We start from the raw sequence: 22384 nt of genomic DNA, 5'->3' as shown, positions 1-22384 counted from the left end.
CATAAGCTGAAGATCCTTAGCCAATTACGGGTGTGAAAATGCCTGTCGTATGGGACGCTGCTCAGTAGAAATTACCGACTTCTCAGTAACTGAGGTAACAGGATATATGACATGACAATTAGCAGAAAAGAAAATGCCACAGAAAAGAATAAATTGGCATCCGACTCTGCATAGATTGCTTGATAGCATTAAAACTAAGATATAAAATGTTATTGTGCTGATCATCTGTTGGAACCGGAGCCCAGTGACGGCCTAGGTTCCTGGCCACCAATACAAGAAGTGTGTCTTCGTACTGGCACGAAGTCGAGACACTGAGCAGGGGGTAGAGGGGAGGTCATGGTCAGGAGAGCGAGGTATGCTCCACTCAGTGCCAACACCTCGGGGTTGGCAAATAGAGGTCCGCAAAGTGTTATACCTGTGACGTGACGGGGAGTTTAATGGCATTCGCCACTGGAGATGGGCTACGTTGCTCTGCTACTGATGTGTCAATCAGAACGGCGAAGCAATCAAGTAACTACAAGAAGAAGAGTAAGATTTCAGGTTCTCACGGCGGCAGGTATGAAGATGTTCGTCTTCTGGGTTGTAGCGCTGCTGTGTAGCCTGAAAACACGGGCATCTTGATACATGGATAACAGTCCGCTTCTTGAGAAGCCGATACTCGATCAACTGGTTGATAATACCACAATTTTATGAAGGTCCACCAGACTATTCGCGGCAGAACTCCAGTTTTTCGTGACCGGAGACACATCATGGCCATACATCCTACTTCTCTAAGATGCGTTTTAAGTCTATCCTTCCGTCTACGCATAGATTTACAAACTGGACTCTTCCAACCAGGTTTTCGGATTAAAAATCTGTTAAATCTACCCTACGTCTGTCTTGACACACACATCATGTCAAGAAATGTGATTAAATTAACCAAATCCTGGTCAGTAGTACTTAGCCGACCACGTCCTGTGTTTATCTTGGGCCGACAAGGACCAAAATGAAATTCGTCCAACAACATTTAGAACGGGCCCCAATACCAAATCCGTCAGGTGGTTCTGAAAACGACATATGTGAACACACAGGCCTCCTCAACGCATTTTTATTTTCGGCACCTAAATACGTCACAGAACACGCTAATTACCTGTAAAATCGCTAAATCACACGTCTGTCAGTTTGCCAAATGTCACAATATTTTACCTCAGTCCCGAATTATGTTGTTGTTTCTATTTAGACGTTACATTACTACGTGACCCTAATGGTACAAAGCGATCTCGCGGAAATGGGACGACAGGGTAGCTGCCGTTTCGAGAGACTTCTCAGCATGTTAGCCAGGCAACTGTCTTTCGAATGCCAAAAGCAACACAAGCAGCTAAGGTAGTAATATTAGCAAGTGCCCAACGTAGCAGACCTTGCTAATGTGCCCTGTGTTAAGCTAGGTTAAGAATAGCTCAGCGAATTATAAGTTAGCTAAAATCTTGGGCTTTATATAAAACCAATAGGCAACAGAAGGAATTGGTGTTGCGAAACGGAAAATAACTGAGCTAAATTAAAAAAAAACATTAAGGCATATAATGAGGTTCATATGCGTAATATGCGTGTAACTGAAAGAAAACTTTACACACGATTTGAGGATTTCGTAGCAAACTTTGGCCTATAAAATATCTAAAATATCAGCCGTGCTACGTGAGCATCCGTTTAAAAATCCCCTCTGTGAGCGCAAACAAACACGAAAAAACCAAACAGGTTTTTATATGACACAAATATATTGATTCGTAATTATCAATTTGTAAATTCTTTAAATTATAAACCTTCGTAATAAGCAACAGCGTGTGATTTAAAACAGCCAGTTTTGCTTACTTGCCGATCTACTGCTATACGTCATAACCTACGCATCCAATGCATAGACATAATTAAAACACCTGTTTCGCCAAGAGTTTGTAAGTGCTACATATCATAATGATTTAAACTTGACAACGGACACGTTTCCTTGGGACGACTGAACATAACTCGTTTCTAGTGTTCCTAAATGAGAATCAAACACTCCACTTGCAACAGTTAAAATACTACGAATCACTCGATATTTTGAAAGACTTTAGAGCCCCGACATGTCCCCGTCATATAAATCACAATACTAGAAACTGTTACAACATACACTATACACTAAGCGGATCCAAGCATTATCTGGAACTTGCTTATTTGAAGATCGGATAAACAGTTTCTACAAGACACGCGTGCATCATTTTCCTAAAATGTAAAAAGAAACATAAAATGATTAACCAAATTATACCAAACTGGCATATAAATAACCAATGTTCAGCCGTGATTGGGCGTAAACTTCTCCGCCACAAGTGGTTAGCGGGAAGTCTAAACGCAAGGCTACAATGCAGTTACAAAACTTCTCGTCTATCGAAAAAACGTACCGACTAAAGTATAATAAATTCTACTGTTACCTCATGTTTTGTATGATCGTGAAACATAATCTCTCAAGTTAATGTAAAAACACGAATTGAGCGTGTTTGATAAGAGGGTGCCGAGGAGCATATTAGACCTAACGGGGATGAACAAAACTGCATGGAGGGGAGCTCCATAATTTGGTCTAAAACTTCTTGACGATGGTGAAGAGTTAATTGAATAAAACTTTTCTTGGATATTATCCATCGTCTAGTAAATATAAAACGTAAAACGACGTTTCGGAGATGGGACTCGAGTTTCGAGCTGATATTCATGTATATTTATTCCCACCTTTTTTGTGAGTTTTTATTTTTTTGGCTTTATCGTGTTTATGAATTTTTATTTTACATACTATTCTTTTACGTCCCACGGATGGATGGTGTGGTAATGCCTTTTTAATCTGGGACTTTCACTTTTTATTTTGTCCGGAGATAGGGATTAGCTCTATCTAGTGGGCCCAACTGTGTAGGAACCTGAAGACGGAGATAGAGTCCCATCTCCGAAACGTCGTTTTACGTTTTATATTTACTAGACGATGGATAATATCCAAGAAAATTTTTATTCAATTGTCCATAATTTGGACTCGTCACCAAATATTTATTGAGGAAATAAATCAATGAGAATGAGTTGAGCGCGGCAAGTATTGGAGGAAACAAGAAAGGCGTACAAGAAGTTTGGCTGGAAAGCCTGAAGGTATCGGAATACACAAGAGTAGATGGGAGAACAGCACTGAGTTGGAGGGTGTGGATTGGATTCATCTGGCCCAGGACTGGGATCAAAAGCTGAACCTTGTGAACACGACAATAAATGAAGAACGTCGCGCCTTACAGTCTCGTAGAAACTGACTGACGTTTCAGAGGTGCTTACTGTCTTCATCAATCGGGCGATCACCACCATCAGAACCTGAAATCTCACGGTAATGAACCTTGGGGTTCCACTGACTACGAATTCGCTACCAATGATGACATCAGACAATTTCTTTATCGACTGTCGGACATTAGTTGTGGTACGCGAAAGAGGGGGGGGGGGGCATATGCTGACAATCCCACTGTAAGTACGACCAAGACAAAACAAAACACTGGCGTCCAACTGGAACCTCGTCTTTCCTTCCACGCAACCACAGGAACAGAAAGAAGGTTAAGTCCAGAAATAGAACTGATCTTTTGCACTGCGCGTGCTATACCGACATACTCTGTCGGAGGATCACAGTATGACTTATCGCACGCCATCGGCACACACGACTGTCTCGTGTTGCCACAAACCCACCCACGCTTCAGAAGAGGTGTTAACAGTCAACAAGCCAAAATTATGTGCCGGATAATTTATTAACATCCTTTTTGCTATCTCCATACTAGAGACGCTAAATGGCTTCAAAATCTGTATTCGCAAAACATAAAATTTCCAATGTCTACATATTTTCATCTTCGTTTCCTTCTTTAAGGGAAGTGGGGGGGGGATTTTCGTGATTTTCCTGAGACACTTCAGACAAATTCCGAGATAGTACTTTGAAATACTCCACTATAGCCTCCTTCCCTATCCCTTCAAAGTTCACAGACACTTATCTTCGGGCATATACTAGCATCGTTAAAACCCAGGATCCATTCATGCAAAAAAGCTCATAATATGACATGCCCCCATCTTTGATCGGCATACGAACCCAAATTTCAAGCGTGCGTAGCCTTGGGTAACCAGAATTAGACGAACAGTCTTATTAACAGGCTGCATTAAACGAAATATAAATCCGGCTCACACCGAGGCCTCACGTGTGTATTAATAGTGACGATGAATTGTGTCGAGCCGCATAATTATCCTCGCTGTGGCACATTTCCAGCGCGTACTATGGAAAATGACCGCTGCTGTAATAAACCGTAAGTCGGGCGGGTGTCAACAGACCCCGGGTGCCGGGTGCGCGATACTAAGAGCTGTCATGTGTGTCTTCTTCACTTCAAAAGTGAGTGTATCCACGTGCTCAGTTGGCACAACACAATTTTCCTAACATTCCAACTTCACTGTGTCTGCAGGATCCATTGTGACAGGGATTTGAGAATGGCCGGGCCACTTGTATGTACAGAGATTCACTTACTTTCATAATCAAAAGGGCAGTCGATCCCACTGACCGCTGGGTCAGGCTTGGGCCACTGGAACTTCCGGTAGCGATGACCCAGTCTGCGCAAACGCAATTACAACAGACATGACAGAGTATAGGTTTGAGGGGAGGGGTAAATTCATGACCCGCAAAGCTAAGATGTTAGCCAAACCTCGACTGTTAACACGCGACTTGGTAGCGTGCTGGCGGTTGTGAAGTGCACTGTCACATTTTCCGCGATTTCAATTGTGTAACCTTTGTTGTACGCGTATGCCGTGTTATTGTTCATCATGGAAGATGAAGTACGATGTATATACTCAATTTCCAAATTTTTCAAGACCCCTCCACCCATCTCGGGATTTGGTTATCACTTATGCGTCTGGTGGTATCTTCGTGTGGCTGCCTAACATCACATTTTCAAACACCCGGGTGAATTCGTTTCTCGCAGTTCTCGGTGAATGGTTGCACATTCATCTTTACGCGGTGTTCAGTGGTATCAAGCAGATTAACAGCTGGGCACGTCCTCAGCCAGGCAATAAAGTGTAAGGCGATGTCACAAAGTAGTTACAACATGACATGAAAAATATCCTGACATAAGCAACCACAACTTCCCGTTATCAACACGAGAACTGTCAGAGGCGACAAGGTGAGTGACCGAGCCGAACGGAACCAGAAGATGCAGCAACTCAGACTTCCGGGGACGTGCTGGCAAGGCAGCGGATACAAAAATCTCGAACTGATAAAACAGCTTAACTAGCAGGGCACAAATCACAAGTATCAGTAATAATTAAAATGTCTAATGCATAACAACCAAACATAAATATTAAACTGCTCCTAATAGTGTGCAGAAAAATGGGACAACAATACAAAGTCTAAGCTTACGATACAAGTGACAGGCCAACTTCTGAAATTCTAATTCAGACTGCGAAAAACAAATGAAACTGCAGTACGCAATGCACGAAAATTAATTATTAATTAACACTAAGGTTCACAGGTTTGTTAAGAGGCCAACAGTCGCTCAGGCACAAGTTCCTTGGTATTTACGGAACCCTTACGTTCGTCACCGTGTTCACAAGAATTCACCATTATGCCCCACCCCAGCCAGATAAATCCAATGCGCATCCTCTCATCCTATATCACTTCTAATATCATCTTCCTGTCTACAACTAGGTCTTCCAAGTGTCTTTTTTCCCTTCAGATAAGGAAACTACGATTTTACGATGCGCGGGACAAAAGATTTGGATGACAAAAATGGAGAACATGCAAAAGAAATACGACATAATATTTACAAAAAATTTTGTTATAATTAATTGGGAAGTTTATTAATAATGGCAACGCACACATATCATCCCCCAGTTTGGGTGACCCCCAAACAACACGATCACTGAAACTGCAATTTTTCATATCGCACCGTTTACATGTTAATGACGTGCAGACAAGTTTCGCTCACACATCTACTACTTGATTGTTTGAGTGACGTAACAGGTAAATTAGTATGGAGGATGTTGAAGAGGTGGGGGCGTCGCACGTCCCAGACACAAGACATTATTATATCGGCAATACATCCGTCCGGTCGTCACAAGTAAACACGTTGCCTCAAGCTCTGGTTCCGTCTAACGGAGAGTGCAAAGAGTTTAATTGCTACGTGAGGATCAAAGCACAACTTGCATGGCAGAATTGCTGACAGTTTCATCAAAACCGCCGACAGTTCATTGCAAAGTAAATTTCAAATCAGGCTGTCAACAGAGAGGCATAATATAACACCGACATCAATCCAATATCGAATGTAAGTTCCGATGATTGGTAATTAATACTGTCACGTGTTTCGTGAGACCTAACAGAAAAGTTTCCGACCGCTCAAAACGGAGAAATGACGGCTCAAATCCTGCGCTCCAGATATGGACCTACAACTTGCGTATGCATTTATTTTTGTGTTGAGATCTGAGGTTCTCAGAGCGGTGAAGATGTTGATATTGATCTTCTCGTTTGTCCATCTTAGTGACGGGACAATTCTATACCCACACCACTAATAACGACTAGATTAAATTAAATTACACTCTCTGCTTCTTACGAAGCGGTATACAAGAACAGACTAAGAAAGGAAAAATAATGAAGTTAAAAAAGCAGTTAAAATGGTTACAAAATAATTACATATTTTATTTTCTCTTGAAGGGTGCAAAGCAACAGAATAAACTGCTTGTTTCCGGCCTATCGAGTAACACCACGACATAATAAAGAATCCAGTTAAACCTCGTATCTTTCATTCACATCTATACTGTGCATGAAGACTCCCTCTGCCCCCCCCCCCCCCCCACCACCAACGGACGTTTAACGACGTTTGAAGCGCAGTAACAAGCCAGTTATATGCGCCTGGTTGTGTTCGGTCGTGTCACAAGCCCACATCCTCAGTGTCAGTAGTAAATAACATAGCGTTATTCTAATGCGTATTGTGTGACAGCTGAGCTTCCAAATCGGGAATGGGGAAAACTGCTTTAATCCAAACATGCGCGAGGCAACTGTACATGCCGGTCATGCGACTGTTATGATGCGACCAACATTCCTCAGCACTTCGGCAACATCCCCTTCACGACAGTTCGTAGTACAATTCAGTTAAAAATGCTGTCAAAATCAACCCTACGCTTTCACGGATCGTCTGAGTACAAACTCCCAATATCCAACATCACACACATATTTAGCTTAGAACGGAAGACAACGAAACAACCTAGAAAACACGATTCCACGGAAATCGTTGCCTTCCAGAAGTAAAACCCTTGCAACAGGGTTAGTAACCGTCGCTGTTGTACCAAGTTTAAGAGTAGCCAGTCCTCACTTTACGAAGATTCGCATTACGAAATTTCGAAATTACGTTCTGTTCGGCTCGTCATCCGAATGCGAAGTCGCTCATCCGAAATCTTCCGAACAAAATCGAACACGTGCTAACGAAGACGCAAAGGACGCAACATCGCCCAAGACAGTCAGCGAAGCCAGAGGAAGTACAAGAGTCAGTCCGCCATGCGCTCTGCACTGGCGTGCGTCTTGTGAAAGGCTTTGCTATATTCTTGCAGCATGTGTAATAATCTAACGTATCCACTGCTTGCATGTTTCATCAGGCAATGAAATTGTTGGCGTCTTATTTCTTTTGGCCATTTTCGGTCATTCAAGAACGCAAACTCCGATTATAATACCGCGCTTATGGGAAAGTAGCGACTCGCTTTTCGACCTGTCCGTAGGAACGCAACTATTCGTAACAGCGGGTAATGACTTATTGTATAAATAACGACTCATTACGACAGCACCCGACGAGTCGATTGCTCTGCACGTGGCCTGGCGATTGTCAAGTGCGGGCAACGCGTCTCGTCTAGTGCATGGTGTCGTGCAGATAAAATCGCCATAGCAACTGCTCTCAGTTTTAGCCCCATTGATCCAGCCCTTCCGTTAAAATTTAGCATCTGAATAGATTATAAATAGAACAAGACCGGGCCCCTGGATTCTTCAGGACAAATAATAGCATCAAAACAACTCTCTGCTGCCAGTTTGAAGCGGTCAGATGTTTCGCGGATTGAGGAATAAAATATGGAGCTTGCTTTCAGGGTCAACATGGGCCAAGCAAGATGGGGTCACCTCTGTAGCTGGTGCTGAGATATAGATGGCAGGATAACTTGTCTATGGGCTTAACACTCATACCGATGTCATGCTGCTAGCCAGGCTCCGTAATATACGAAAGAATTTAGCGTGCCAAAAGACTCTGTCCAGGCCGACCGGCCAATGGACTGTATTATAATGGGCAGAGCCATCCACTAAAACCATCATACTTCTTCAAACCGGGAAATCTTTAATCCGGAAATGTCGTGACATCCACCAGGATGAACTCGAAATATCCTCTGATCAGATCGAAGAAAAATGTAAGTTATTATGCAAAAGAGAACTCAAAATATTCAATAATAGACTTTCCTGCCAATACACACAAACTACAATCACTATATGATCTAAAGGTCTTTTACATTTTCTAATTAACAGACGAAGAAAAATATGAAAGCATATGTATCAGTTTACAATCATTATAGTCACTTAAGACAGGCAATTATGCCATTTACTGTTCACGGAATGAACTCAAAGGGTAATTGGGATAACCTCGAAAAACCTGTACTGTTATAACAGTACAGGTTTTTCTAGGTTCTTCCGACTTTTATATCAGGTCCAGAAAGCATGCGAATACTTCAAACGATCCCACAAGACCGAATCTATTTGAAAAGGTTATAAAAGACGAACAGAAATGTCTCTAGTTCAAAAACTGAAGATTTCTGCCCAAACTAAAAATGTGAATTCCGAAGGATTAAACCACCCCCCGCCCCCAAAAAAGAAACAGAAGAAACTTAACAGTAATACAGTCGAAGTTCCACACTTAATTGCTTCGAGTCCACACAACACTACAATCCACAGCTTCAGCGGATTCACCTCACTGGTGATTGCATCGGAACTAAATTATTTTCCTGAATGGAACTGTCAGTGTTAGCAAGAGTGAGCTAGAACTTCATCTCGCTACTCGTTCCTTTACATACTTCAGATGGTGGAATGAACTGGGTCTGGGGTGGGGCAGGCACACATATAAACTGTGCTTTGGCACAGTGCCACAGTGCCAGGCAGGCACTCAAATACATCTGTAGCTTGCAATGAAGCGGAAGTCCAACTGACGATGACGGTGAACACGGCAGACTTCATCAAGCTGGATGGCTGACGTGAAGCATAAGTTCGAAGTTTTAAAACCGATTGCTAACAAGCTAGGAAACCTCTTCTATAAGATGGGACAGGGTAGCTACTTGCATCCATCATATGCCAAGTGTACTTTCTGTCTTCAGCTGATGAACAACAACTACTGTCAACAGAAATGGAGACTGAGTGAAAGTGGGTATCCCTCAACTTCTGTACTTCTTCGTTTATGATCGAGATTTCTACTCAGCGTCGCCTATAGCAAAGGAATAACAAAGGAGTGTGTAAAATGTCAAGCACATACAAACAATAAAACCTGCGTACAATGGATTTCCACAGGATATGAACATTTGACGTTTCAGAAAAACACTTATTACACTCAGACAAAAACAAATATTGTATAGGTCGTACACAATGTATTTGCGAAAAAAAATCCCCACGTATATTACAATGCAGGCTGTCTGTTCCAGTTTAAATTCTTCGTTTAAAACCTACCTGTTTAGTAAGTTTCTACCCTAACAGTTTCAACTGACAAGTCGATTTTACATTTTATTTTTGTACTTTACCACCATCTGTTCCGAACCAAATTATCTTTCAGTTGAAAAATTCTTTTGTTTAATCTTGTTTCACACATGATTTACTGAACATGAACTAACAATCTTATAATTTATATCTGGCAAATATCAAAACACTTTTATACCGAATTTAACCTATTATCAAAATCGCAAAATGATATAAACATACGACAAATGCATAGCATTATAGCGTTTGACAGAAAGGCGATTTAAAATTACGTGTTCAACTTTGTTAGCGTTTGCAACGAATTAATATAGGCCCACTTTAGGTTACATAGCTTGTAAATGATTTTAAAATCTGCTAATTTTTGTTCGCTAACCATGTAATATATAAATTAAATAATAAATTAATAAATATCAAGACTACGAGGAATAAAACCAGCCACGAGCACATCCATAAAATATGACTACTCCAGTAAGATGTTTCCTTACACGTACTTCGGAAACGGAAAGCTTCTATACCGAAGTGCTTAAACGTAAAACGGGTAGGCTACTTGTCCTGGGAATGGCAGAGTTATCTGGGCTGAAGTACGGTCGGTACTCAGAAGCAGTTGCTGCTGTTTTTGCTGCTGTTAGTGTAGTGCAACCGCAGTTTATAAATAGCAGCACCTCGTCTCCTCTCAAACCTACAACAGCAGTAAGCCAACGCCTCCGTACCCACCGACTCTGCTCCTATCTGATGATATTTACTGTACAAACTTGGGTCTCAATGCAACTGCACATAGCGGCAAAAGTTTCAGCCGAGCCGCGACAATTTCACTTCATTTTGTCCAGTTTCTTTTATGTCGTGAGTGATGACGCCAGATTGAAATGACTCCAACAAAAGATAACACAACCAAACCCAACCCAACCCAAGCTAAGTTAAACCTAACCAAACCTTTCCTAACCCAACCTAACCTATCCCAACGTAACGTGCCCCAACACTATGCAAAGTAACGAAACACAACACAACCCAAGGGGAAAACCTACGTCGGGTGACAAGTTGTTAGGAGACAAGGGAAGAGGGGTCAAGACGGATGAGCAAACGACAAAAAAAGAGAAAAGCGTATAAATTGCAAGAAATTAGTTAAGAAGAACGGAACAGAAGATAGAAGAGACGAAAAGAGACAAGAGAGAAAAAAAGAGGATAAGAGAAGAGGTGAGAAGAAATGAGAGAGGAGAAGTGAAGAGAGGAGAATACAGAAGAGAAGAGATGCAAATGGGCCAGAAGAGTGAAGATAATAGAAGAGAGGCGCGGAAATGAGAGGAGAAAGAGAAGAGTACAAGAGAAGAGTGGAGGGGTTAACGTAGTGACGAGAGGAGAAAAGAGATGGAAAAAGAGAAAGAAGATCAGAGGATAGGATAAGACAGACTAAAGGGAACAGAGGAAAAAGAAGAGAGTAAAAGAGTTGACGACAGGAAGATGGGTTATGTTGGGTTAGCTTGGGTTGAGTTAAGTTAGGTTGGGTTGCTTTATGATAGGTTAGGCTGTATCAGTATCCACTTCCATCAAAGGGGTCCTTAAAACTGGCGTCGATTTTTTTTCTAGCATCGTGCCCAAAGTTACACCAAGGGTTTAGGCCGTCACCCGGCGATTTTGTTGGCGTCACTACAAAAGGCGTAGCGACGCTCCGGCTTCGGTTTCCTAGTTGAGTATTCAGTGTCATCTGCAGTAAATATGGCGTCATTTAAAGAGTCGCGACGCATGGCGTCGATTTTCTAAAATCGTTCCCAATGTAGTCACAAGGCGTCGGGTCAAATTATTGGGGTCTAGTGATGGCGTCGCGAAGATTGGAGTCGCGACGCACGGCGTCGTTCTTCTAGATTCATGTTCAATGTCACCAGGAGACTAAACTGTGGTAAATTTCACATCCTCCGAGGGCGTCGCGATGTTCGTCGTCGCGACGCCAAGCGTCGATATTTTGAAGTCCCCCGCAATGTTGTCCAAAGCCTTTGAGTCGCATTACCGGTTTGGTGTGATGGCGTCGCGACGCTCGGCGTCGTTTTTCAAGTTCCGTTTCCAGTGTCACCAGGAGACTATAGTGAGGTAAATTTGACGTCTTTCGAGGGTGTCGATATGTTCGGCGTCGCGACGCCGGGCGTAGACATTCTGAAGTCGCTCGCAATGTTTTCGAAAGGCTTCCAGTCACATTGCCGGTGTGTTGTGATGGTGTCGCGACGCTCGGTGTCGGGTTTGTAGATTAGTCATCACTGTCATTAGGAGCCTTATCTGCGGTAAGTCTGACGTTATTCGGGGGCGTCGATTCGCTAAGATCATGTCTAGTGTTATTGCAAGTTCTTCAGTCATATTTCTGGCGTTTTGGGATGGCGTCGTGAAGCCCTTATTATAACTTTCGTCGCGATATTACAAAGTTGACGTCAAACATTGTGATGACTTTAAGAGGCGCCAAATTTAATGCAAGTATGTGTCCTGATGACACTGGATACGAAAGTATAAAAGCGAGGCGTAGCGTCGCGACGCCATGACAAAACGCACAAATATGACTAAAGCGCTTGTAATATAATCGGTACGCTGTCGGAAAGTCGCATCCTGGCGTCGCGACGCCTTGAGGGGATGCAGAATTTACCGCAGATATGTCTCCATATAATGTTGAAAAGGAACATAGAAAACCGACACTGAGCGTCTCGAAGCCTTAGGCCACGACGCCAGGAGAAGCGAGAGGAGAGAATATTACATGAGAGTGGAAGGGATAAACTATTTCCATTGTATATTAGAGTAAAATTATTGTTTTACTCAAGCATAATGCAGTACAGCGATACAGGGTCGCGAATTTGTTACAACAGGTGAGTAATTAGACATGTGCAAAGGTAGTAGAGATATAGGTCAGCTAAACGCACCTGTGCCCTTATTCTAGTGCTGGCACGAAAGCGCTAATCAGATATTACTACTACATGTATCATCTGTATGAAGATGGCAGTTGACTATAATAAAAGACACAAGGAAAGACACGCTGCCTTGACTCTGTTAACGTAAATTGTCTTTGTATATGAGTAATGGAAAAAACAGATGACATCTGAGGTTCAAATGGCAGGGAAGACGTTGATCTTCAGGGCGTGAGGATCGAGATATATGTTCCTCTGAAACGTTAATATCCACACACGTCTAACCCTATGTTCATCAACGGCAGAAAAGTTCAAAGATTTCAAAATGGTAATAGTATTCTCTCAGTATTTGTCTGAAGAGGCAGAAAATAACTAAAATGTCAGTCTCCATGCACGCTAATTATCGAATTACGGCGTTCTGGCTAAAGATTTTCAGGTAGTGCATCGTGAGACTGGAATGCCCGGTTGCTCAACACGAAACAGCTTCCACAGCATAACTGTAGGTATCAACTTCGTAAGATTTCTGCAACTTTGTCGACGTAGGTCTTCTGGGTAGTGATCCCGTGTGGACCTGCAGCCGGACACCAAAGTTTCGGAGGAACTCACCAACTCTATATTCAGACACTTCAGCCCAGACCTGGAGAATAATGCAGAACGCTCATCCGAAACGGTGGTATGAACCTACAAGGCCACGTAGCTACTGGAAGGCCTACACCAACATCTTCGCAGCCGTGAGAACATCGAATCCCATGTTATGCGACTTTGTCCATACCCTATGACAAATTATGGGGCAGTAAGCCATATTTAGAAACATTATTTTTTTTTAACAATCGTTCCTCCCCGCCCAGCCGAGAGTAGGTGTTTGTCCGAACTCTTCTATTCACACCGCATAGTTCCAAGCCGCCTTAGTATTAAAGTTGAGTAATAAAGTCCCTGGTTGGAGTTTAAAATAAAGTTTACGAAGTACCGTTTTCCCACCCTTTCAACATGCTTTATCACATAAATCCTCTACAAGTGACGGATCCTACACGGGGTGAGAGCGTGGGTGAAATGCAGGAAAGGTTACACACTGTTGCGTAACTTGTAAACCGCGGAGGAACGAATAACACATAAGCATCCGTCGAGAGGCACCACTGTATATTTTTACGCGTATGTTTGTATGTGTAGGTCGACACGTCGGATCAGCCGGACACTCTAGTGCCAGCAAGCACACTGGAAGTAGCATTGCAATTAGAGTCATCACGGTACAGAATTAAAAAGCTTGAAACTGGTAACTCGCAGTCAGCACTTGGTCCGAAACGAATTAATAAGATCTCTTGCTTGAACACAAACGCACTAATAACAACACTGAATCTAAAACACGAAGGATAGCCGAAAATACCAAACACAGCCCAAAATGCCTTCTTAGGGAACTGTGGTCATCAGACTTTTTAAAATCCATATGAAAACAATTCTTTAAATGGCAACAAACTAGCTGCACCAACTTCTAATCCTAATATAATGGTACTACTACCGAGAAATCTGCTTTTACCTAAAAATTAAAACATAAATACGCACTTTTCACATCTATTACTATGAGAATCCCATGTTTCAGAAACATTCTGAAGCGAATATTTGGACCTAGGATAGAGGGATTAAGAAGATAATGAAAAAAATTACATTATATATGTTATTTAACAACGCCATCAGTAGTTTAGACTATATAAAGTAGAATGATTTATGAGTAATAAATTGGAAAGGATGTGGAAAAAAGCTATCGTGGCTTAATTTAAGAACTACCCCATAATTTGTCTGGAGAGACGGGTAAACATAAGTTCACCTGACGCAATGGGTTTACGTCAGGCCCGAGGATTAAAACGTGTCTCCAACTATTCAAGGACTGACGGCCGACACAGTGACAGACATTCTCATTTTAGGTTGTATTCTTATGTGGTAAGATCTAACTTCTGCAAAAAGAAAAGAGCGAGCCCGGTTGCCAGAAGGTGTAAAGCAAGGACCGTCATATCAGGGGTATCGTGCCATCAAGCCAGAAGTGCATGACGGAGATACAGACAGTTGCATTTGGGTGAATGAACACTAATACTGCACATTTTTGAAACCAAACAGGGGTAAGAACTGTCTCCCGTAAATCAGAAATTTTGTTGATTCGCCCTTCTGGCATTTCATCGATATTTATATGACACTGTGGTACAGCAAACATTTTCTTGCAGAAAGAATGTAAGACATCTCGTTCTTCGAGAGGTTGAAGCACTTTCAGACATTCTTCAAGCGAGTCTCCCTTCACGAGCACACAAGCCCACGACGTTCAAGCTGAGGAACTACATGCGAATGTAGGCTGAGGGACAAAGAACCAGAGTATGAATTCTCTCGAAACATCTCACTCAAACGAATCATTAAACCTATTTTCATCTGCTTCTGTCTTTCCTCATAACAGACTGTTGCCACAGTGTTTGGATGAAAGAACTTTGCTGAGGAGAGGTTACGAAAACGTACAGCGATTGACGGTTCGAGAACACCAGGACATCAAGACGTCATATTACAAGCAAAAGTTAACAGAAGATACGACAGGACAAAAGAAACCAGGATATCAAGCTCCCAGACAGCGTACTGAAAAAAAAACAGTGGGCGAAGATTAAGCAAGTAGTGCTGGAGCAATACAAACTGCCTATGTCAGTCGGTCAAACAGGGGACTGGAGAGACATTTCCTGAACGCTTATTTTCCTCGCTGAATTGTTGGCAATAGCATTTTTGACATCAGGGGTGCCACGAACATCGTCAGAAAAATACAATAAAAAGAGAACACAGCATGGTTAGATTTCGACGATGTTTTTCTTTTGGGATTTGTGCCGTGTATACTAGTCGGTAGAGGAGATCGCTTCCCAGCATCTCCACTTCAGCCCTGAAGATGAAAACAGTACGGTTCGCCAAAACTCTGGCCCCTACTGACGAGCCTACAGGGATCAAAAACCAAGAATATTCTCATCATCCATATCTCCGTGAAAATATAAAAACTCACATGTTTATATTGTATGAACTGCTGAACTTATGTCTCACTGGTAAATAAAGAGTATTAACATGGGTTTAACAATGCTAGTGAAAACATTCTAACATCACTTAACCGCCACTGGAAGACGAGCGGACAACATGGTGGGTCTTAGGAAGGAAGATCGTGAGACACGATGTGAAAGGAAGGAGATAAAAATAGTGACTAATGGCAAACTCTAGTATTATCGATGCTTCCGTCCTCCTTCGAAGTCTCCTACCACATTACTAGTTACGTAGTTAATATTTAAACAAATACTTAATATTTAAATAATCTTCCACAGCCTTGCTACGCTGACCCAAATCCACTCTGCACTCATAAAATGTGGGCAAATAATCAAACTAACTTTAATACCTCTAAAATGCAATAGTCTATAATTTCCCAGTCCCTACTTTGAGGTGACTGAACTAAGTCGCCATGCAAATGTATGCCGAGCGAATGTACAGTTCACACATTCTTGACATCAGCACTGGCTAAGGATGAGCGTTTAGCTTCAAACCCCTGCTGATTTATCCCCAAGGATAAAAGCGCGGTAAAGATTGGACAGGGGGGGGGGGGGTGCCCCAAGCCGGTATGGATGTTGAGATGAGAAAAAATCCTACCCTGTCGGGTATCAAATCCCGTTCGACCAGCCCGGAGAAGCCATTACACTCACTTAAGACACCCCGGAATCTAAATACAGACGCGTTAAGTTGAAGTAATTACAAATTGTGGGGGAAATAAAGTCTAGAGAGATCCTAGCCTTGTAGTATCACGAGCTTAGCTCCATTCTCAAAATGAATTTAGAGTACAAAACTATTTCCTAGTGCCTGTTCTTCCACGATAACACGCTAACTACTTTTTGCACGTTTTAGTAACAATTAAAAATACCTAAACTGTTTACTTTACCTTTACCCGAACATGAACATGTGTACAATAAAACGATCTTGCCCAAGTCCCTCATTCCCTCTTAACATTCCTCACAGCTATAAACACCCGCAAATAGCGTGTATATAAAAACTCATTATAGTTTCTGGCTCCGACATGTAGGCATAAGTAACTTAAAATAGGCTGCCAGTCTTACATTTTCGGTAGGAAGAAAGGCAAAGATACCACAGTATGGTAATGTGGATGCATGATCTGAACCGTTCACGGCGACTAAGTACAAAAAATTCTTCTCGGTCTATCGGCCGTGCATGGTGACTTAATGAAGAAAACACCAAAGTTTCGAGAACCATCTTCGTCCTCGAAAAGTTGGTGTTTTCTTCATTAAGCCACCTTGCACGACTGGTAGCCCTAACAGAATTTATTATAATGTGGAAACTGTTTCTATCTGACGCCCCATGTACACTGAACTGCCAAGTTTCGAAGATCCCCATGTTCACACCAAAATATAGTTATCTTTGAATTATCCTCTTTGCTTAAAACTAACTCTTTTGACAATGCTGTACAGAGTTTTAGTGTTTGAGTCATTAATTAACCCTGAAATGATGGTGACACCACTGAACGTTGTGGTCGATTAGTTGGCAATCCGGCTTCGTTTTCGACAGGATTAGGTTTCAAGCCTCGACCAGGAGACAGGGTATTTTATTAAGTTTTTCGTAGTTTACCTAGTCCATCCAGACAAATTCAATGATAGTACGGAACTTCAAGTTAGGACACAACCGCTTCCTTCCATAAGCTTTCAAATAATTATATATTAAGCACCCTTCCAAACGAAACTGTAAGTTTGACCTACTGAAAGCGTCGTTAAATAAGCCGTCGCAAAACTGTGAAAATGTACCAAAAATTAAATGCAAAATTCCGCCACAAAATGTTTTGTTTGAAGAGATTCTTTACGTTTTAAATTTTATGTTAAATAATCCATTCTCAAATTTGCTTCGCTCTATAGCTTCACTGTTGCCCCTTTTACCCCGCCCAAACACTAACACATCTGGCCTTTCCATTCGAAAGCATATTCCTATGAAATCCACGCAATACGGACTTGTGGAAGGACTAAGACAAAGTCGGTTAGCTCATACGTTTATCACCCCTGACGTGCCTCACCCTGGTGGACCGGTTCTCGTCAAAGAGTTCCTTGAACTACCCAACAACGGAGCCAACAGCCAACCACTCAACGAATTAGCTTAATGCCAAATGTCAAATTAAGCAAGTGGCCCCTCCCTTTTTATTTTTAAAAGACATAGCGCACAGTGGGGAATTATCTGGAAATACCGTCACCACATCCCATTCATTCAGATGTCACGACAACACGTAGTTTAGAGCAAACCGAGCATTTTTCAAGAAGCAAAACTTTCCATTAAAATGGGTCACTATACTCATTTATTACTGTCCACTACCACAGCTATTTGTTAAAAAGTTCCGCAAAACACATAAGCCAAAAATTAATAATAAAATTATATACATCGGGCGTTCTTAAGGCACTAATACCAACGCATGCATTGCTGTTATCTTATTTGAACAGGTCTGCACTCGTATTAAGGAACCAACTTTAAAACTTACAGAAATCCCATAGCCACATTTCTTGGTACACATATATCGCTTGAATATCTGCTTTAGGCAATGACGAAGACAAATCATCATTATCTTTACCTTGCAAACACAGCACTAATTAAGCCAACATCCCAATTACAAAGCCATACGAATGCCAGAGCTTACCCCGCACGACTGTAATGCCTGCAACCCGCTTCACAGTAGAGTCGGAGAAGTTGCCGCCTTGTGAGGCGCAGGTCGCAATCAGGAGAGAAATATTATAATACGTACATTGCTGTGTGAAATATGTAACTGAGAGTTGTAACAGAAAGGTTGTGAACTTTATAGCAGTATTAGAATAACACAGAAGATACAACATCGAATATAAAGATTTTGTTAATATTACACTTTAAATCATTACCCAGTGTCGATTCTCTCTATATATTATATAAATATAATACTCCATGACGTTATTGGTCAGTGAAGACGGAGACAGTAAGTTTAACCGAAACGTCAGTACCTATCTACGAGTCCACACGTCACCTTCACTGCCGTGAGAACCTCAAATCTCACAGCCTTTGCGTGCCCTAATTATCCCAATACGATTATAGAAACAAAGGTGTTAACAAATGAAACTTAACTAAAAGTTTAATAATCTCCGAATGACTTTGTCAAGAAGCTACTGTATATTTAAACACACCTTTACCACAGACGGCATCGCAAAACGAAGACAAGCACAATCTCACCACACGACAAAATACGCCGACAACATAAGTATAACTTCTATATAGACGTTATCGTGTATTTATTAATTTACTGTAATGCATTTACTTTCCACATGGAGCATATTACAACATATGTCCATTACGACCGCAGACCAAAACCAGGTATCAACAAGATTAATTCATTTTTCTAGCAATAAGAATCGGACGACCACAAAGTTGACACTAACGGCGTCACGAGATAGATGCTAACTACTCTCTATCAACAGGAAAATAACAACAGAATCGCATTAATATAACATGAGAGCGAATGGCTGTTCGGGAGGGAAGTAACATTACCATTAGAACTCTATTGATATTATCATTCCAATACAAATCGATGTATCGTTTTAAGGCAATGGGTGTAACTCAGTGATCCCTCTGAATTACAGTACGGTTATTTAGCTCATAAAGTAAGAACACGTACTGCTATGAGGCTGTATACAAAGTAATTACAGAAGGGGACAGAAAATACAGAGCTATTATCACTGTTGGATTTTAATTTAGTCTACGTAAATAAAAAAAGGACGAAGCAATCTGTGGGTCCTGATTCTGTTTGACAGAACCATGTACACGTGGGAAGCATTGCAGAAATACCGAGCCTTCTTAACTGCCTTCGTCTTCAAGGCGAAGTTCGCCGTGTAGATGCAACTCGGAAATGCCGGCCATACCGTCCAGCCAGGCTTTACATCTACACGATCCTACCACCCTAGAACAAGATCCACATTGCAGCTGATTCGCCGTGAAAGCCCAAAGTTCCGTAATGTTTAACTAGATTGAGAGAGATGCAAGATACAACGTGACCGTGGTCTTACCTTCACAGTGCTTGCAGCGTTTGGCGCGGTCGGCGTTCGAAGAGCCAGCTCCGGTGCTCACGGGCATTCTGGCGATACGAACAAGTTGATAAAACGGGAGTGGCAGCAGCAAATTTACCAGCCACCAGGAACCATTATAACTACCACTTCTCTCATCATTCTACTACAAAAAATTCGCACAATCGCTCACTCCCGACACCATCCACGATCACCAAATATATCACGAAATCAGTCTCCACCACAGCACAAGTTCCCAAACTTCTTCACTGACGTCCAAAAGACATTCAGCTCCAGTCAAACTCCAATCCTCAACCATACGGGTGGAAACAAGATGACGGCGATAAGGACAATGATGGCGACAGCGGTGATACTGCAACCATGCTTCATGAACCACGGGGTTGGCGATCTCGTTGCAGAATCCTCATCTTCAGAAGCGATATCTTCCTTATCTGTTTCTGGACTCAAGGGAAACGGGTCCTGCAGGACTGGTAAACACATTTCGGACTGGTTTTCGCCTCTTGTAGCACGCGGGGGAGGCAGCACAGGTAATGCAACACCATCCTTACGTTCAGGGGTGGTAGCATGAACCGATGGACGAGGCACTTCATTAACCAGAGATTTCGACATCATGAACTGCTTGTCTCCAGCATCAACGACAGAAGCAGTAACTGTTCTCAAATGTCAGTGAAATCATGCAAGGTATTTTTCATTTTACAGACACACACACACCAACAAGAATCGGTCCTGGTTACAGAGTTGCTGCACGTGCCACTGTCTCTTCTTGTTCACGACCACGAGCGAGATACAACCGATTACACCGTACTTCAATAACCATTGCCACATTAATTACGTATGTCCTTCATACGTGTCCATGTTCCAAGTTCTATTACACAAAGCTTCACATTACTTTTATACATTTGGAATATAAAAAATGGAAAGTTTCAAAGTCGGAACTAACAAATTCTTAGGGGAGATGTTTCAAAATGTATTCTATCTTCCGCTACGCATATTGTTGTATGATAAGACAACTTGGTTTTGCGGAGCAAACAGAATTATGGTCACCGATGCTATTAATATTCACGTGACACCCAGTCGGCCATCTTCGGCCGGAGTGACTTCTGCTGTGAGGGGCGTTGCTCGCTCACTCAACTATTCTGCATCAGCTGACTGTCGTCTTGACATCCCACATTCAGATGGTGACGATATAATTATAAAACTATTTCTAATAATATCTTGATGGCCCCCTTCTTTCACTTAATTCGTTTTACAATATTCGGTATATAATATTATTCGTCCACGTTTCTTCTTGCTTCTAAAAAGTTTTCTATTTTTTAAACTTTTATGCAAAGTTCGTTTAATTAATTTATCTTTCACTCTGCCTTTCTCTTCTTCACCCTGCGTGCTACTTGTCGAAATGGTTGTTTGTGTCGTCGAGTGCAGAAGAGCTGAACGCGAGCGAGGGTACGTGAGGGCGTGCGGCCTGCACGGTCGTCGTCGTCGTATGCACCGGTACGAAGCGATGAGTTCCTCGCATCTTTCTCAGCGCCCAACCCGCCACCTCCCCGTCTCTTACTCCTCGGCGATGATGGGACGGCTGTGTTCCCCTGTAAAACCTCGCTCTCGGGCGTTTCCGGAGCGACGCTCGGGAGTATCCGCGACGCTGGCACGCGTCGTCCTGGAATGTTCAGTTGGGCTCGTGCCATACCGGGGGCGGCAACGAAGTCCCGTGCGGGTCTCAAAAAACCCGCTTTCGACCCAAACCCGCAACTCAACTCTTTTAGTCTGACCTCCCGTACTGAGAACTTCGATTCAAACATCATCGAATAAAAAGTTGTGTAAACCCTGCATAAGATGAGCCGATTTTGAGAAAATATATAAACTTACGTGTTAACTATTCATCTGAAAACAACATGCAACATTTTTAGGTTGAACTAAACTCAGCTCACACAATAGATTCCAATAACACTTCTAAGCATTAACGTTTAATCAAATGCATATATTCAAGGCGGACATGTTCGAGCAGAAAGACGGGTATTCAGACTGTGAAACGCGTCTAAAAACGGCTTTGCTCACTACAATAACCAAGGACCGAGGGAAAATTAGGTCAAGCCCTACAGATGTTCTGTCTGAGCAGTCGACTGCTCTACAGTGAGCCTTGCAAGAGTTGTCGTAGAATAAAATATTCTGGGAGAAGAGAAGTATTATTTTAAGGCTATTTCAGCTTGTTGCATGTTCAATTTCTACAGATTTTCAAAGAATGGAAATAAAAGTGGATACTTTCAAAACTAATACGCAGTTATTTCACTTCCTCAAGATTAAAAAAGCCTGTTGAACACTAACGTTATTTCATCAGGGGATGCACAAACCTTTTGGTAACATTCGTTGTCCTTGATTGGGTCAGTGACTCGGTTTTAAGTGAAGGAAAAATAAACGAAATCATATTCCCTGGTCTATTGAAGGTAGATATTAAAGAAAGAGAAATGTTTGGGCTAGACTCCCACACACGTACTGGTAGACAAGATCCGGTCATAAAATCTTCTGACATTGTGGATCTTTAGGGTTATATAGATACATATATACATACGAAACTTAAGGAAACAAACCCGTATCCAGGACAGAACCCACACGACACTTACTCATTCATATTATTATTTATTATTAACTGCAAATGGGTTTTTACCCGG

General features: G+C 42.0%; 1 protein-coding gene across 5 annotated transcripts in view; it reads right to left on the bottom strand.

Moving 5' to 3' along the window:
* Window positions 1–22384, bottom strand: part of Mrtf (Myocardin-related transcription factor) — a 122067-nt gene that overhangs the window by 39418 nt on the left and 60265 nt on the right. Inside the window, exon 1 of one of the 5 annotated variants that reach the window (XM_087350234.1) lies at window positions 19701–21375. The exons of the other annotated variants lie outside the window; for them this stretch is intronic. Coding sequence (XP_087206360.1) covers window positions 19701–19767 — 67 coding nt within the window. The 5' untranslated portion in view covers window positions 19768–21375. Of the gene's footprint in view, window positions 1–19700; window positions 21376–22384 lie in introns of those variants that run through there. 5 annotated transcript variants of the gene reach the window in all.

This window comes from Zootermopsis nevadensis, unplaced genomic scaffold, assembly GCF_977971745.1.
Source record: "Zootermopsis nevadensis isolate Lab colony 2312 unplaced genomic scaffold, Znev_1.0 Znev_ptg000017l, whole genome shotgun sequence".
In the NCBI taxonomy this organism is placed as follows: Eukaryota; Metazoa; Arthropoda; class Insecta; order Blattodea; family Termopsidae; genus Zootermopsis; species Zootermopsis nevadensis.
This window is presented reverse-complemented; position numbering and strand designations above follow the sequence as displayed.